Source organism: Girardinichthys multiradiatus, chromosome 7 (assembly GCF_021462225.1).
Source record: "Girardinichthys multiradiatus isolate DD_20200921_A chromosome 7, DD_fGirMul_XY1, whole genome shotgun sequence".
In the NCBI taxonomy this organism is placed as follows: domain Eukaryota; kingdom Metazoa; phylum Chordata; class Actinopteri; order Cyprinodontiformes; family Goodeidae; genus Girardinichthys; species Girardinichthys multiradiatus.
The window spans coordinates 10,643,022-10,659,740 of NC_061800.1; the positions used below are offsets into that span (position 1 = coordinate 10,643,022).

Here is a 16,719-nt window from a genome sequence, read left to right on the forward strand (position 1 = left end):
AATGGCTGTGCAGAGCAGCTTTGTGGGATTCTGCAGCACCTCTTTAACCTTAGCCTGGACCAGAAGGTTCCAGTGTTGTGGAAGAACTCCTGTCTTGTTCCGGTACCAAAGAAAACTCACCCATCAGTCCTCAATGACTACAGACCTGTTGCCCTGACATCTCACATTATGAAGGTCCTAGAGAGACACCTGTTGGCCCACCTGAGTAAGCAAACAAACTACCAGGACCTCCTTCAGTTTGCTAATGGCTGTGGAGTTAGATTTGAAGATGCCATCATACACCTGCTACAACAAACCCACTGTCATCTGGACCAATCCAGCAGCACTGTGAGGATCATGTTCTTTGATTTCTCCAGTACATTTAACACAATTCAACCTGATTTGCTTTGTCAGAAACTCCACAAGATTCAGGTGGAGGCCTCAACAATCTCCTGGATCAAAGACTACCTGACAGACAGACCACATTTTGTGAGACTGAAGGGTTATGAGTCTAACCAGGTAGTCAGCAGCACAGGAGCACCACAGAGGACTGTACTCTCACCATTCCTTTTTACTCTGTACACCTCAGACTTCCAGTACAAGACAGACTCCTGTCATCTGCAGAAATACTCAGATGATTCTGCAGTCGTGGGGTGGATCAGAGATGGACAAGAAGATGAGTACAGGAATGGGGTGGACCGCTTTGTGGCATGGAGTGGAAACAATCATCTCATCTTGAACGTGACTAAAACAAAGGAGATGATTGTAGATTTTAAGAGAAATAGGAATAAGTCAAAAACTATTTCCATCATGGGAGAAGAGGTGGAGGTGGTGGAGGAGTATAAATACCTCGGTGTTCACCTGGACTACAGACTTAAATGGAGATGCAACTATGAAGACGTCTACAAGAAGGGACAGAGCAGACTGTACTTCTTGAGGAAGCTTAGGTCCTTCAGTGTTTGCAGCAAAATGCTGCATGTCTTCTATAAGTCTGTTGTGGAAAGTGTGATCTCTTCTGCCATCATCTGCTGGGGAAGCAGCATCAGGGCCAGGGACTTAAAGAAGCTCAACAAGCTGATAAAGAAGGCTGGCTCTTTTCTGGGGACTCCTCTGGAACCTCTGGAGATCATTGTGCAAAGAAGGATTCTTCATAAAATTAAAAACATTGTGGAGAACCCTGAGCATCTTCCTCATGAGTCTTCAGTCAGAGGCTTCTTCAGATCCACTGTAAGACAGAGCACTACAGGAGATCCTTCCTGCTAACAGCCATCAGCATCTACAACGACTCTTTGAAGAAACCTTCATAATGAGCTACAACAACATTTAACTTCCCTTTGGGATTAATAAAGTATTTTTGAATTGAATTGAATTGAACTCAACAAACCAAACAGACTATATATTCTAACCTAAAGTGACTCCAAAACTGCAAGTTTTGTCTGGAAGAAGAGGTTTTACTTTGATTTAAATCTTTAAAATACTTATAGATATTTAGAACCCCAATACAGTAACTAACATTACTGTATCACCTCAGATAAACCGTTTTCTGCCATTTAAAAAATACTTAAAGGAGCTCTTTAACTTTGGTTCCCAGACCAAACCTGGAAATGTAATTGCCCAAACCAACCAATTTTCTTTTCTGCTGCTGATACCCAAGCTATGAGCAAAGGGTGAAATGAAGTGAAGTGAACCCACCAAGATTGGACACTGAACAGTACTGGAAAGGCATATTGGAAAAGGAAGCATCACATAACAACTATGCACAGTGGCTAATAGCGCTAAGAGCAGACCACATTATTCTCCCTCAACAAACCCTTGACTCACTGATCCACAACACCAGGATCTACAGCAGAGAAAATGGAATACAAGAGAACAGCAGATATTGAGAGCAATAAATTCCTTGGAATACCATAGGCAAATGGCAACCATGAAGACGCCACAAGGAAAGCAGCAACAACCAAATATCTGCAATGAGTAAAACAAGTCATGAGAAGTCAGCTCAATGGCAAGATAAGGTTCAGACAATCAAAAGGTATGCCTTACCAGCAATAAGATACCCTGCTGGGATAATAAGCTGGCCAAAGAAGGAAATTCAGATCACAGATGTTAAAACAAGAAAACTATTCACCATGTCTGGTGAATTCAACCCCAAATCCAGTATCCACAGGCTATACACTAAGCTCAATGAAGGAGGCAGACGACTAGTGAGCATCAGAGGCACTGTCCAAGATGAAATATCCAACCTCCATAAATACATCAAGAAGATGAAGGGATGAAGCACTCAGTGAATGCCTCAGACAATTGAAACTGGAAGAGAAGGAGCCAGAGTAACCATCATGGGAGCAAAACCCCTCCATGGGATATACTACCGACAGGTAGCTGAAGTAGCTGATATGGCCAAATCCTACCAATGGTTAGAGAGGGCAGGTCTGAAGAACATCACAGAATCACTGATCATGGTAGTGTAAAAGTAGGCCTTGAGCACCAGAACAATAGAGGCCTAGATCTACAATACCACACCAGGCAAGATCCCAGGTGCAGGGAGGGCAAACAAACCTCAAAAACAATCCAGCATGTCCCAGCGGGCTGTGAGATACTGGCAGGAAAGGAATAGGTGGAGTAGGTGGAACTCCGTAACAGAGTAGTTGGTATAGTGTACACAAACGAATCACATCCTAAGGTGGTGGAAAATAACCGAGCTAAGATCTTGTGTGACAATCAAATATAAACCAACAAAATGGTAATGGCCAACCAACCAGAAATTGTGATCATTGATGAGCAGCAGAGGACCATTGTGCAATCAATGTGGCCATCCTAAAGGAAGGAAACATCAGGAAAAATGAACATGAGAAAGTAGAGAAATACCATTGGCTCAGGGAAGAGCTAGAGAGAGCCTGGCAGGCATAGGCGGAAATCCCGAGAGGGACATATGCCCCTTTTCCACTGGCTAGATTTGGCCAGCCCAGAACAGCTCCGCACGTTGTGTTTCCATAGACCTGCTTCCGCTCCGCTGAAGGGAACACCTCCTGGAGGCGCGGCCAATCAGTGAACAGCTTGTTTGTTCACGTCACGTACAGTACCGACTCGGCCTTGCTTAGCCCTGCTAAGAAGGAGGTACCAAAGAAGTAGGTACCGGTTCTCAAATAACAGTAATGGAAATGCTCGCGAAGCGAGCCGAGTGGAGCCGAGTCGGGCCAAATCGAGCCAGGGGAAAAGGGGCAATAGGAGATGTGTCCCCCCATAAAGATGTTTGCCCCCAAAAATCATTGTAAACACAAATAAAATTTTTTAATAATAATATAATAATGTTAAATTAATGTACAACCCATGCGGTTTAAAATATAAACCTAAACTGTGTTTCTAAATTATTGTTACTTGTCTGCTGGTTAATCAACCAGCCTAGCTTATGATGGTTAACAAGTTCTAACGAGTATGTAGCATAGCACCAGTGACAGAAACAATAAATATTTTATTTTTATTTATTAACATGATCAATTCTGCATATTAGTTTTTTTTGTTGGTTTTTTTTAGTGGTTGTGTGCTAATGACCATGTCCCCCTGTGTATGTGTGTGCTCACTTGTCTGCCAACCAGGTCAATAAAGAACAATACCATTATTATTATCACTTTAAATAACATTATTTAACATGCTCAGGGCTCAGAAAAGAGAGGAAGAGAGCTTTTTTTTCCAGGTCCACTGGAATGCCACTCTGTGATACTGTGAAGTCGCTCATTTAAAGACATTTATCCACATTTACTTTTCTATGTGAGACTGCAAATGGAGAACCACTGTATGTCTGTTGTTTTTCATTTCAGTCATGCTGAGGCTATGTATACTTTCATCACCACCTTGTAACGGTGGAACTGTCTCTCAGAGATAGGCGTCAACATACGTATGCTTTGTGATTTATGGTAAAATGGTTAAAGCAAAACATTTTGTATCAGATTCACCATTATCTTCTTTTTCCTAAATCCTCCTGAAGCAGTGGAGGTTGTCTGAAGCTGCGCCAGAGGCAAAGGTAACTGAACATCATGCCATCACTACGGTGATATCATGCCTTTTTTTCGAACATTTTCACTTTATCACAGTGAACCTTGGAGATTATTTACGTCTACTTCTCATAACGAGAACTAATTTTCCTTTATTGTGGCTTAGTTGGCTCCATGTATTGAGTTATTCTGAGCAGTACTTCCAAATGGGATCAGTGGATTGATAAGGGTATAAAACACACAGACAAAAATAAAAAGAAGCCCGTGGGTTCAGCAGAAATATGCAGCAGGCTTGTATGTTTGGAATTCAGTCATATTTTACAGCACAGTACGCATTGTGACCGATACATTCAAGAGTTTGAAGTTATGGACTTTAAAACACATCTATAATTAAGATCAGAAGAATGAGGACAAAATTGAAGGATTTATTAAATCCATATGCACAAGTTTTGGTTTTTTGAGCTCTGCATTGTCAAGAAAAATGTCACAGCTGGATATCTGGAAACATATCTTGAAAAGATGGAAAGCGGGTTTGTAACTGAAAGACGAGAAAAGCTTAATGTTTCTGCTTATAAGAGATTTTAAATTGCCTTTTGTTTTTGTTCATTAGGAATAACAAAGCTTGGCAACATCTGTTATACCAGATAAATTTACACAAATGGAAAATCTTTTCCTTCACACACTTTCTCCTACTGTGTGTCTGATGTAACATCTTTACATCTCGGCTGTGCAACTTATGTACAAGTCAAATGCAAAAGTAAATACATTTTTTTCAACTGTAAACAATAATATCATTCACAATTTTTTGCATCGTAATTATTTTACATGTTATCATGTTACAACCCCTAATGTGAATGGATTTGTTTAGGGTTTTATGGCACTAGTAGCCTTTATTCACAGGTTTTCAGACAGGAAACAAAAGTCCTGAGGTTGGGAGTCAAACCCTGGATGGCTGTGTTAAGGACAAACAATTACTTTATATGGGCTGCCCGCTGAATTATTAAGCCAGATGCCGCCCCAATTTAAATGTATTTTAAAAATTGTTTCTAGAACCACCTTTTGCTGTAGTGATAGCTGCAGATCTGTTAGGGTATGTCTCTACCACCTTTGCACTCGTAGAAACTGAAATGCTTGCAAATAAAAAAAAAAAAAAAAAAACAGCTTAAGCTCAGATAGTTGGACAGAATATTTTGGCACCAATTTTTAAATTCAGCCAGATGCTCAATTGATTTGATGGCCGGACTTTAGCTGGACGATTCTAACACATGAATGTGTTTTGAGCTAAATAAATCAATCATATCTCTATCTGTATGTTTATGGTCATCGTTCTGCTTGAAGGTGAACCTAAACCTCAGTCTCAAGTCTTTTTGAGCCTCCCAGATTGCCTTGTATTTAGTTCCATCCATCTTCTCATCAACTCTGACCACCACCACGTTTCCCATGTGGATGGTGTGTTTAGGGTGTTGTGCAGTGTTTGCCTCCACCACAGATAGTGTTTTGCACAGAGGCCTAAAAGCTCAGTTGTTGGTCTCATCTGAACAGAGCACCTTCTTTTACAGTTGTCCAGCTGACAGATTCTTCCACCCAACACATGGATCCCTGCTGCTCCTCCAAAGTTACCATAGGCCTCTTTTTTGCTTCTCTGGTTAAAGTTCTAATTGAATAGTGCTCTGCTCTGTTCAAAGCTTCTCCACAACTGCTCTCCACACTTTTCTGGTATTTATTTGTAAAAACATAATTTTCCTTCTACTTCACTGTTACAAGCAGAGAAAAAGTTATAAAAAATAAAAAAAGAATATTTATATTTAGCCATAGATGAAGTCATAATCTTTAACAGGATTAAAAGGATCACATCACATTGAAAGAAGAGAGTACCTGAAACCAGCTGCTGCCCTCTGATGCCCACAGTCATGATGCCCAGGTTGTTCATGGCCGTGGCCCAGGCTCCATGATCAGCAATAGGGACGCTCAGGGTGTTCTGCTCAGCTCCTAGATTACCTGGACAATCAGCTGCTGGAACAGATAAAAACTCAGAGACATTAGAAAAAGATTCTTTCATTCTGAAAATAACCTAACCACAACATTCATTGCTCAAACTGTTGTCAGGCATTTCTAAATTTTGGTATTTACCACTGGCCATAGCAGGTAGTCCTTTTTCTCCTTCCTCTGAAATCCTGTCATCAGATTGCCCCTTAGACAGACAAAGTGATGGATCAGCATATAAGTCAGCAGGCAGGCTAGTTCAGTCTGATCCACAATAACAGTTTACCTGTGCAAGACAAAAAGCCAGGAAAATGAAGACAAAGTCATATAAAAACAAACTCCACAGGAATCTACATTAGTCATCTAGCAACACAAGAGTGTTTTAGACAAAGTTATAATCCCAGCTGACTTTCCAGCAATAAAAGCCTGATACACACGCACATACACACAACCCTCAGGCTTGACTAGTTTCATGCGTGCGGTTTGTGGGCGGGGATCTCACTAGTCACCCAACTGAAAGGCCTCTGCTGAATAAGCCACTGAAACCCCATGGAAAAATTAAATCACCACAACTAAACACATCTATTTAATCCAAACAATTGACAGAATCCATTCTAGCACACATTGTTGTTGTTTCTTAAGGCATTGTTTGTCCAAAATTTTCCTTTTCAGCTAAGTTCCAAAGATGCAGGCTGCAAGTTATCACCAAACTGGCTTGAATAATGTAGCAGACATTGATGTTAATTATAGAAAAGTCCTGTTATTCTTTTCACTCAAACAATTTTTGCACATTTACAGATGTTTGTTTTTTTCCCAAGGACTTGTGTAGTTTGTGCCCAACCAAGCATGTGGTTTAGTGATTGGTCAATATTATCGGTCAATAATACTGAATTCCAGTATCGTTTAGTAATTAATCATTTGAGGCTTAAAGCTGCTGTTTCCCATCTTCCCACATACAGTGCTGTGAACATGAATATTACCCCTTACAAATCTATTCTGTTTTTGCTTTTTCATCACATTTAAATCTTTCAGATATTCAAAAATATTTTAATATCCCACAAAGTAAATACACAAAGCATAATTCAAATGATGGTTTCATTTATTAAGGGGAAAAGTTATCGAAACCAATCTGGTATAAAGGAAAATATAGTTGTGTTAGCTCCTGAATTGCCTGTAATTAACCACATTTTTGAAGTTTCATTTTACTAGCCACACCCAGGCCTGATTACTGCTGGAGAATCAAGAAATCACTTAAATAGAACTTGTCTGACAACGTGAAGTAGGCTAAAATATCTTAATCTCTATCTCTAATAGTATGGAGAGGGTTATAAAGCAATTTCTAAGGTTTTGGGACTGTAGTGAACCACAGTGCAAGCCATTATTCACAAACTGAGAACACATAAATCATTGAGGGAACCTGCCCAGTAATGGCTGACCTAACAAATTTACTGAAAAAGCTCATTGACAACTCATCCAGGAGGTCACAAAACAACCCAGAACAACATATAAAGCACTGCGGGCTTCATTTGCCTCAGCTACCGTCAGCGTGCATGATTCAGCAATAAGAAACTTTAGAGACATAAATGGCATCCATGGGAGAGTTTTGAGATGAAAACTACTGCAGAGCAAAAAGAAAGAAATGGCTGTGCCAAATTTGGCAAAAAAAACATCTTGATAATTTCCAACAATTAAAGTTAACTGCTGAGACAAAGGTTTTTTTTTAGTAGGCATGCATTCTGTAAAACTAACAAAGCATTACAGAAAAAGAAAATTTGCAGTAATTGATGGAATTATGGCTTTTTCAGAAAATCCTGAAGGAGACTACTGGGCCATGACCTTTTAAACTCCAACACACTTTAGCTTTGCAGCAGGACAATAATCTGAGGCACATCAGCAAGTCCATCTCTGAATGGTTAGAAAAGAAAACATAGACTTTGATGAGAATTATTGTTAAGGTTTTTGTTTCACCAGATCTCAGGCCAGAAGATCCAGTTACACCCTTGGTGTGGAGCAAGTAAAGACCTAACTCTGTATGGCAAGGTTATATCCTAACCCAGCCATCATACTGACCATGTCAACTGCTGCACATCTTTGGCAATGGGTCTCCTTTGGTAAAACTCTCCAGATAGCAAATATCCAAACGCTTCCTCATCTTGCACAGGGACAAACGCACAACATGTAAAGGTTTTAGTTTTGATAAAACCTAAATATCTATGGGCTTTTAATCAGTAGAACAGTGTGTGTCTAAATGTAACGATGAAGCAGTGAATGTTTGGTATGCAGAGCACATCTCCCTCTCTCCCTCTTTGTCAGTGTCTGTCAGACCACACTGTCCAGCAATCTTCCTTTTTCACATCTGACAAGAAACCCGCCGAACCTCGCACCACATCCCGTTTTAATTGAGACACAATTATATCAATGAGTTTATATTAATGACCACACACCATGACGTGTAGTTCAGGGGCGCTCGCAGTGAGACTCACATGGAGACTGTCCTTGCTGTAGTCTGAGAACTGGGGGAAAAACTATGAAACTTCAGGGCAAAATATCTGGTGTAGCTGGAGGCGTGGGAGCTCAGTTTAAATACACTGAGTGATATGATGATACTCCATTGTTAAGGATAAGAACACGCTGACTGATAGATCTGTCAGCGTTGTGGGTTTGGTGGCAGGACCAAAATGCAGATCATGGCGAGGAGGCCACAAGGTGAGTAGAAGACGTTTTAATTTAAAAAAAGCAACGACTTACAGGTAAGTAATCCAGGTGTACAGTCAGGAGACAAACAAACCATAAGGAGGAACTTGGGAATACAACAAGGGTTGTCAACGTAAGGAACCAGCAGGGAACAATAAAAACTAGAGAGCGTATAAGCTGAGGGAAGTGGAGTTTGGACCAATGAGACAGGGAGGCAGGTAATCAGAGGAAACATGAAACAGGTGTGGACCAGGCTGCAGGGAACTGAGCAAATATGTTACTATGGAAACGGGAGCTAGAGAATGCAGAGACTGAAAGAGGGAACTAAACTAAACTAGAGACAACTCTAGGGAAAAGAAACCTAAACATAAACTAACATAAATAGTAATTCTAGGAAGAACTAAACAGGAGCATGGGGAAAAGCATGGAAAACACACCTAAGGAAACCTATATAAATAAAAACCCTAACATAAAACACAAAGCTAAATCCAGAAGAAACACTAACTAGACCAAGCAGGGACATGAAGAACTAAACTAAAGAGCTAGCTAGGCTGGGAAATAACAACTAATCTTAAGGGGAAACAAGCTACTGGGTAAATAATAACAAAAAGGGTCTTAGACCAAAGGGGAACTAATAAACTAGAAGAATGCAGCAAGAACAATTAACCTAACAGTAAACAAGCACAGAAACACTAACCGAGAAACTAAACTAGAAAAGCCAAAGAGAACTGTTCTAATAATAATACTAATAACCAGAGGAGAAAACCATTCTAAGTAATAAATAAATGAGAAAGCAACCACCAAGGGAACTATGGGCGAGGGGAGAAAGAACTACTAAAACTAGGGGGCAGGAGAGAGAACAAAACTAACATCAGGGTAACAGAAGGAATAAACAAACATAACTACTAAACCCAAAGGAATAGAAACACCTAACTGAAGAGTAAATAAACACAAAACCAAAACAAAGTCCAAAATGGCAGATCCTGACAAGATCATAGTATTATCTGTGGTGCATATTCAATGCACTGCAGCTGTATATATTTTAAACATAGTGAGTGTTAGTTTGAAAATGAGGTGACGCTGCAATCAAAAACTCCGGATTTTTCAACCTGTCCATCAATCCCAGATGCAAGCAGCAGGAAGTGACATTAAAGCACGGATATTTCAAAGCAAAACAAAACAATTTATTTTGGAGGTTATAAGTTGGAGAGTTCTTTTTTGAAGAGGATTTTGTCCTAATTTCATGGAGAACAAACAACACAAGTAGCTACCTGGTGGCTAATGCTGAGTAAGTTACCTGTCAGTCAGATGTATGGAGCTTTCCAAAAGGATCTGGTTTGTCCGTTTAACTTGTTACCAGCTTTAACATCCAGCTGTCCACTCAAAGGCCTGGTTATGCTCAACAGGACAGCAAGAGGAAGGACATGATTGTCTATTTTAAAGCTTAAAAATGACAGATGAACTGATTCATAACTTCCTTCGGACGGTCATAATATAGCCTTAAGGGGCTGATTTCACCACTGTGCAACTCTTTTCAATGTTTTTTGTTGTTTTGTCAGTCAAAGGCAAGTCTGACATTTCTTAGTGCACTGCTTTTAAAAAAATAAAAAAGCAAAAACAAAATTGATACAAAAATACACAACCCTAGGCAATAGGAATTACTTCCTAGTAGTAAGTAACTCAGGATTTAACAAGGGTATATACAGAGATTGGACAGGGAGCAATGAAAAGAACATTAAAACAGTGGTCAGGACACATGACCACCATATATGAGGCACAACAACAGAGGTTTACCGTTACAGCGGGTCATTTTTCATTTATAGCAGGGATCTTTTTAACCATCTGGCTCACAAATGTATTTTTGGCATACATATCTTTGCCCAACATAATAATAAAAATTTAAGATTTGTCTTCATTTTATTTGTTCCTGATGATTTATGTTTGTGCTAATGGGAGAAACCCTTTATGCATTTATAAATTAAAACATCTTGCAGTATCCTCCACAGGAAAGCATTCTGTTTGTTGATGAAAGAATGATAACATATTAAGCAAATATTACTGCTACTAGTATTTGTATCATTATTACTCCTGTATAATAATGATATTACCAGTAATAATAATGTTGATAACCTTGTTCAAAAAGGGGAAATGCTCACATGAAATATGTTTTAGTCAAACCAATACGTAAATGTCAACCAGTTACAACTCATTTGAAGGCTACATTTAGCAGAATAAAAAAGAAAAAGACACAAAGTCAAAAGACATAAATAGGCAGGGTTCCGCACAACAAAACTGAAAGTGACATGTTGACTGGCTGACATGGCAATGAAGATGAGATTCGATTTGATTTTGCATCAGCACAAGCCTAAGAGGGAGAGAAATCCGACTGAAGCAGGCAAGGCTTATGCAAGCCTGACAAACAGTAGAGCTGCTAACATGTCTCTCTCTCCTCAGTGTGAGCTGCACATCAGTTTGACAAACACCTACACCTACACACACACACACACACACACACACACCCTCCTAATCCAGGTAAGAAACGCATGTTTAATGGGCTGCAGCAGGCAGTTACTTAAAACCTACACAGATCCAAACACCTGGAGCTATGTACTGTCTGCAGTAACTGCATCTTTATCCTGCTGCTTACTTGTTTTCTATCAACCCGTCCTGTCTAATCTGTCTAATTTCCTCTGTGGGGAATAGGTGTGCATGTCTTTGAGGATGTAATGTACCATAACAGAGTTGAAGACTGCCTTGGGGTATAGAAATGAACACTAGTTGTTTCAATATGAACATCTCTTGAGATAAGTTTAATAAATCCCTTCATAAAAATACATTTTGGGGTTGGGACTGATCCAGCCCAATGTGGGCGTCAAACTGAATCTGACATAACTCCATCAAGAGGAGCATCAGTGGAAAAAAAAAAAGTCACATCATCATATATTCTTGACTTTAGTAGTAGCAGTACCAATTTTATTGAGCTTATTAGTGTTGCCTTTTTAAATCTTTTGCATACAAACATATTGTTCCACCAAAAATACAAATAGCAGACCTGCTAACTATAATTTTAGGGGAACAATATGTTTGCATGCAAAAGATTTTAAAAAGGAACATTAATAAGCTCAATAAAACTGAGCACAAAAACCTAAAGAGCTGAATTTATGTGTTTTAAGCTGAAGTTATGAGCTCAACCCATTTCCTCTTAACAGTCTATAGGTCAGATCTAGCAGCTCTGCACTGGAAAATGTTGGCACAGGCAGACATTCCCATTCATATAGCCTATCAGGTTTGGATCAAAACCCAAACACAGAGCATTAAAACATCTCTAATAATCCGACCTGGGCATCTCTAAGATATATGACTTATTTTAGCTTTATGAAGTAGTTGCTTAAGCAAAACGTTGCATAAAATTGGAATTTATAAAAATAAAAATAAATTAACATAACAAAAAAAAAAAATTGCTTCAATGTAAAACAAATACTTAGCATATCAGTTAAGACTGTCAGTGTTCAACACAAGGTTTTGTTTTATATGATGGTAATAACGTCAAGTTCTTCTGCCAGTGAGCAACAACCTGAACCCAGCATATAATGTTATGTTAACCTTTTTTGCATCGTGTTTGCAGCAAGATGCTGCATATCTTCTATACGTCTGTAGTGGAAACTGTGATCTCTTCTGCCATCATCTGCTGGGGAAGCAGCATCAGAGCCAGGGACTTAAAAAAGCTCAACAAGCTGATAAAGAAGGCTGGCTCTGTTCTGGGGACTCCTCTGGAACCTTTCCATTGTGGAAAGACGGATTCTTCATAAAATGAAGAACATTATGGAGAACCCTGAACATCCTCTTCATGAGACTGTCCTACAACAACAGAATGTCTTCAGTCAGAGGCTTCTTCAGATCTGCTGTAAGACGGAGCGCTACAGGAGATCCTTCCTGCCCACAGCCATCAGCATCTACAACGTCTCTTTGAAGAAACCTTCATAATATGAGCTATAACGACATTTAATTTCCCTTTGGGATTAATAAAGTATTTTTGAATTGAATTGAATTGAATTGAACTCAACAAACCAAACAGACTATATATTCTAACCTAAAGTGACTCCAAAACTGCAAGTTTTGTCTGGAAGAAGAGGTTTTACTTTGATTTAAATCTTTAAAATACTTATAGATATTTAGAACCCCAATACAGTAACTAACATTACTGTATCACCTCAGATAAACCATTTTCTGCCATTTAAAAAATACTTAAAGGAGCTCTTTAACTTTGGTTCCCAGACCAAACCTGGAAATGTAATTGCCCAAACCAACCAATTTTCAAGTTTTGAAAAAATGTTTCATCAACTTAAACCACACTTTTGATCATGTGTTTCCAAATAAATAAGCTTTTTTGTATAAAATGTTCTGGGTTTATAAAATAGAAGAAATATAATGAACATGAATATTGTAAATAGAAAAAAAAAAAAAACAGTACTTAGTGTAAGTGCTTAATGTGAGTGCCTCAAGTTATTCTCTAAGTCGAAATGACTAAAAGAAAGTAGTTGCTTTAATTTTCCCTCATCTATATGTCTCTACATCCTTTACAGTATTTCTTCTGAAAACGAACTGGACGATGCCAAACCACAATTTCAAACACTATGAAATATTCACAGCTGAACGCATGTCCTCTTCATTATTTATGAGTTCAGTTGATCTCTGAATCATTCACACAAAGCAACAGCAGTCGTGCTCTGTCAAAGTAATACACAAACACACAATCAGAGATGCACATGAGATCATATTTACATGCATAGGAAGTGTCAGTTGGGCAAAACAACATAAAAACAGAAACCTTTGGCTTGCTGAACTTGAGAAACGTACTAAATCTAGCTGTTCTTGGAAATTTGGTTTTAAAATTATGATAACCGTTCATGTCTAAATGTATTTGGGGATTTTAAATAGTTATTCGTTATGAACAGCGCTGAATATACACAATTTATGTCACCATTACTTCCACCCACCTTATTTAGCCAGCTATTAAGAGATGTTTCAAACGTTGCTGAACTAGTTGATAAAAAAAAGTCATGTGAACATTCAAAGAAAGCATTTGCAGGTGCCTGACCCTAACCCCTCAAACAGTTAGCATGGGCTGCTGCAGGCATTCAGATATACCAAGGTTTGAACAGCTTCAGAACCACAAACAGTTGACATCATGGGATTTCTACAGTCTTATAATCTTAGTACAGGATGCCAGCCTCCCCAGGCCTTTCTGTAACTCTATCCAAATCCAATCTATTTATAAAGCACTTTTAAAATATCAATAAGTTTGCCCAAAGTGCTGTACAAAAATAAGATAAATAAAATGGATAAAACCAAGACAATAAAAAGAGATATAAAAGAGCATTTCAACGCACACCGGGCCAAACCTTATTAAAAAAGGGGTATTTTTAGAAGAGATTTTAAAACAGGAAGTAAAGATGCCTGTCTAATGTTTAAGGGCCAAGCCTTCCAAAGTTTTGGAGCAACAATAGAAAAAGCTCAATCTTCTTTAAGTTTCCACCTAGTTTCTGGAACAATTAAAAGCATCGGGTCTGCTGATCTACAGGGGATCTATGGAGCTTAGACTTAGTATTTTCCCTCCCTCACCTGAGCTGCGCACTGATAGTCAGCTGGTCATAACAAGGATACTACACTTTTCCCTTACTTACAATAAAGTCAATTTTGGCTGTTTGGCGTTATGGAGTGGGAACTAAAGGAGTGTCACACACTCTTCTTATGGAAGTAATGATGTTTTAAAACTACAGCTGGCAAACTGAAGCAGCCTGTTTGTCAAGCAGTTGGTTCCTAGTATCAGCTTGTTATTCCCATGCGACTCTATAACAAGCAGAACAACTAAAAATGTATAATATTATGTCCTGCACCTGAAAACTAGAACCAAATTTAGCAGATCTTTGCTATACATTTTTGTAAGTCTATGTATCAGGAGGAAATATTGTTCCATTTGTGTTTAGAATTAAACTAAGATGGTGTTTTACAATGTCAGTCAGTCATTTTCTACCGCTTACTCCATAGTGGGTCGCGGGGGAGCTGGTGCTTATCTCCAGCAGTCTATGGGCGAGAGGCGGGGTACACCCTGGACAGGTCGCCAGTCCATCGCAGGGCAACACACAAACAACCATGGACACACTCATTCATACACCTAAGGGCAATTTAGAGACCAATTAACCTAACAGGCAAGTCTTTGGACTGTGGGAAGAAGCCGGAGTACCTGGTGAGAACCCACGCATGCACGGGGAGAACATGCAAACTCCATGCAGAGAGACCCCCGGTCGGGAATCGAACCCAACAGCGCTACCACCGTGCAGTTTTACAATATTGTTTCAAATTCCTGCAATTTTTTTATTACACAACGGATCTCACTGAAAGTCTTATTACAAAAAGTGTAAATAACAGACAAACAGTTTTTTATTTTGGTGAATTTTTCTTTATTTTTTTCTGTGTATTGCACCCTTTTGTGCATATTAATGACGGTGGAGTAAACTGTGTCAGTATCTGTGAAATTAATATTTCAGCAAAAAGTAAATGTTTTAGCATAACATGGTTCATCATAATATGGCATTCAAAGCTAGGTTAGGGGTGCTTGCTGGATCAGATAGTGGGCAAAAAGGAATTCCTGTGCACCGGTTCACTCTATCTTCTGCTCAAACATAACATCTGTGTGACATCATTTTCCGGATCCTTCTACCAGGTCCTGCCAGGTAAAACCAGACAGAATATGCATTGGGTTTTAAAATGAACCTTTTTACCTAAATGGAGAGGTATTTCCCTGCTGTTCCAGGTTGAATCCAGAACAGGTAGAAACTCTGATTTTTGATCTAGTCAGAGAAAAGCCATAGAAGATGCTTCAGTGAGCAAGACTCCCCTGTTTGGTGTAGGGAAGGCCTTTTGTAGCTTCCTCCTTCCCCTGCTGCAGCTGCAACACCTACAACAGAAATAGCAAAGACTGAACAGATACTTAGAATGTTATGCGCCATCAAATCCACACAAATAAACCACCTTAAATCTTTTGTGTTCTGCTTCTGGCTTTGCAGAACAAACTATCAATGCAGCTTTAACAGCTGGGAACCGTTTTCCATCAGGAAAGGCCTTACGGGCAGCTGAGGATTATGCAGTAGCTCTGTAGTTTCTGACACATGTGCTGCTGATCAGTCTCAGGATGTCCATCTTTCAAAAATAAGCCATAAATCAGAATAAAAATGTTATGGTTCCCTGCCTCTTTTACACATATGTTGTTCCAGTTCTTAAAAATATGCTCCACAAATTCCATCTGAAATAAAAATGTTCAGCAGTCCCTGGTGAGGATTTCTAAATATTTCAAAGTCTTCAAAGACAGCCTGTTTCTGGGAATACTCTCTGCTCAACAGACTACTGATAAATGAATAATTGTCAAACAACAAGTAGTCTCTATCTTTATTTTTCCAGTGTAACAATTTTTTACTATGTAAAAATCTTTTTCCTGTATGTCGTAAAGAGTACAATATTTCCCATCTATACTTCTGAGGTCATCAAGAAGGTTTAAATTTGCACTTAAAGTTAGAAAATGCCATGTGGATTGCATTTGATTAAAACGACTATTTAACAGACCTTCTAAACTTATTCCCATTTTATAATTTAACAAAAAGACATTCAGCAGCAGATTATTTCTAAATTAGAAAATAACAGATTATTAACTCTTGTCTGTAGTAGAATAAAAATTGATCGGTTAAGAGTTCCCACCACAGTCCTATGCAAACACATTTCTGTTTGTAATCACTGTCATCCCCCTTGTTCCTTGCTGTCCACTGTAAGAGCTCTTCAATGTATTCTGCACGGAGGGTAGAAACTCTAATCTATGGACCAAGTGCAAGGCCTGCCATTTCCACTGTGACTGGGACTCCCTCTTTACCCTTCAACTGAGAGACAGGGTCACGGCCCAGATATCAGTCAGCACTCGCTGCTGCAAATTACTTCTAATAAAGCCTTTAGAAAGGCTCCATTAACTACAGAGACTGAGAGAAAGCAAGAGGGAGACGGGCTGTAGCCAAGGCAGCAAATCCAATCA

General features: G+C 39.1%; 1 protein-coding gene across 17 annotated transcripts in view; it reads right to left on the minus strand.

Annotated features, from left to right (window-relative positions):
- The window catches only part of enox1 (ecto-NOX disulfide-thiol exchanger 1), a 153,437-nt gene that overhangs the window by 49,373 nt on the left and 87,345 nt on the right, over nt 1–16,719 (minus strand). For 3 of the 17 annotated variants that reach the window (XR_007039026.1, XM_047370804.1, XM_047370802.1), the window contains exons 1-3: nt 8,019–8,037; nt 6,096–6,156; nt 5,841–5,978 (exon numbers count right to left, since the gene is read on the minus strand). Coding sequence is in view for 16 of the 17 variants with exons in the window: in XM_047370804.1 (XP_047226760.1) it covers nt 5,841–5,978; nt 6,096–6,156; nt 8,019–8,021 (202 nt within the window). In the remaining variant the exon portion in view is untranslated. Of the gene's footprint in view, nt 1–5,840; nt 5,979–6,095; nt 6,235–8,018; nt 8,101–8,696; nt 8,814–15,424; nt 15,601–16,719 lie in introns of those variants that run through there. The other 14 variants (XM_047370811.1, XM_047370813.1, XM_047370808.1 and 11 more) reach the window with 11 other exon arrangements.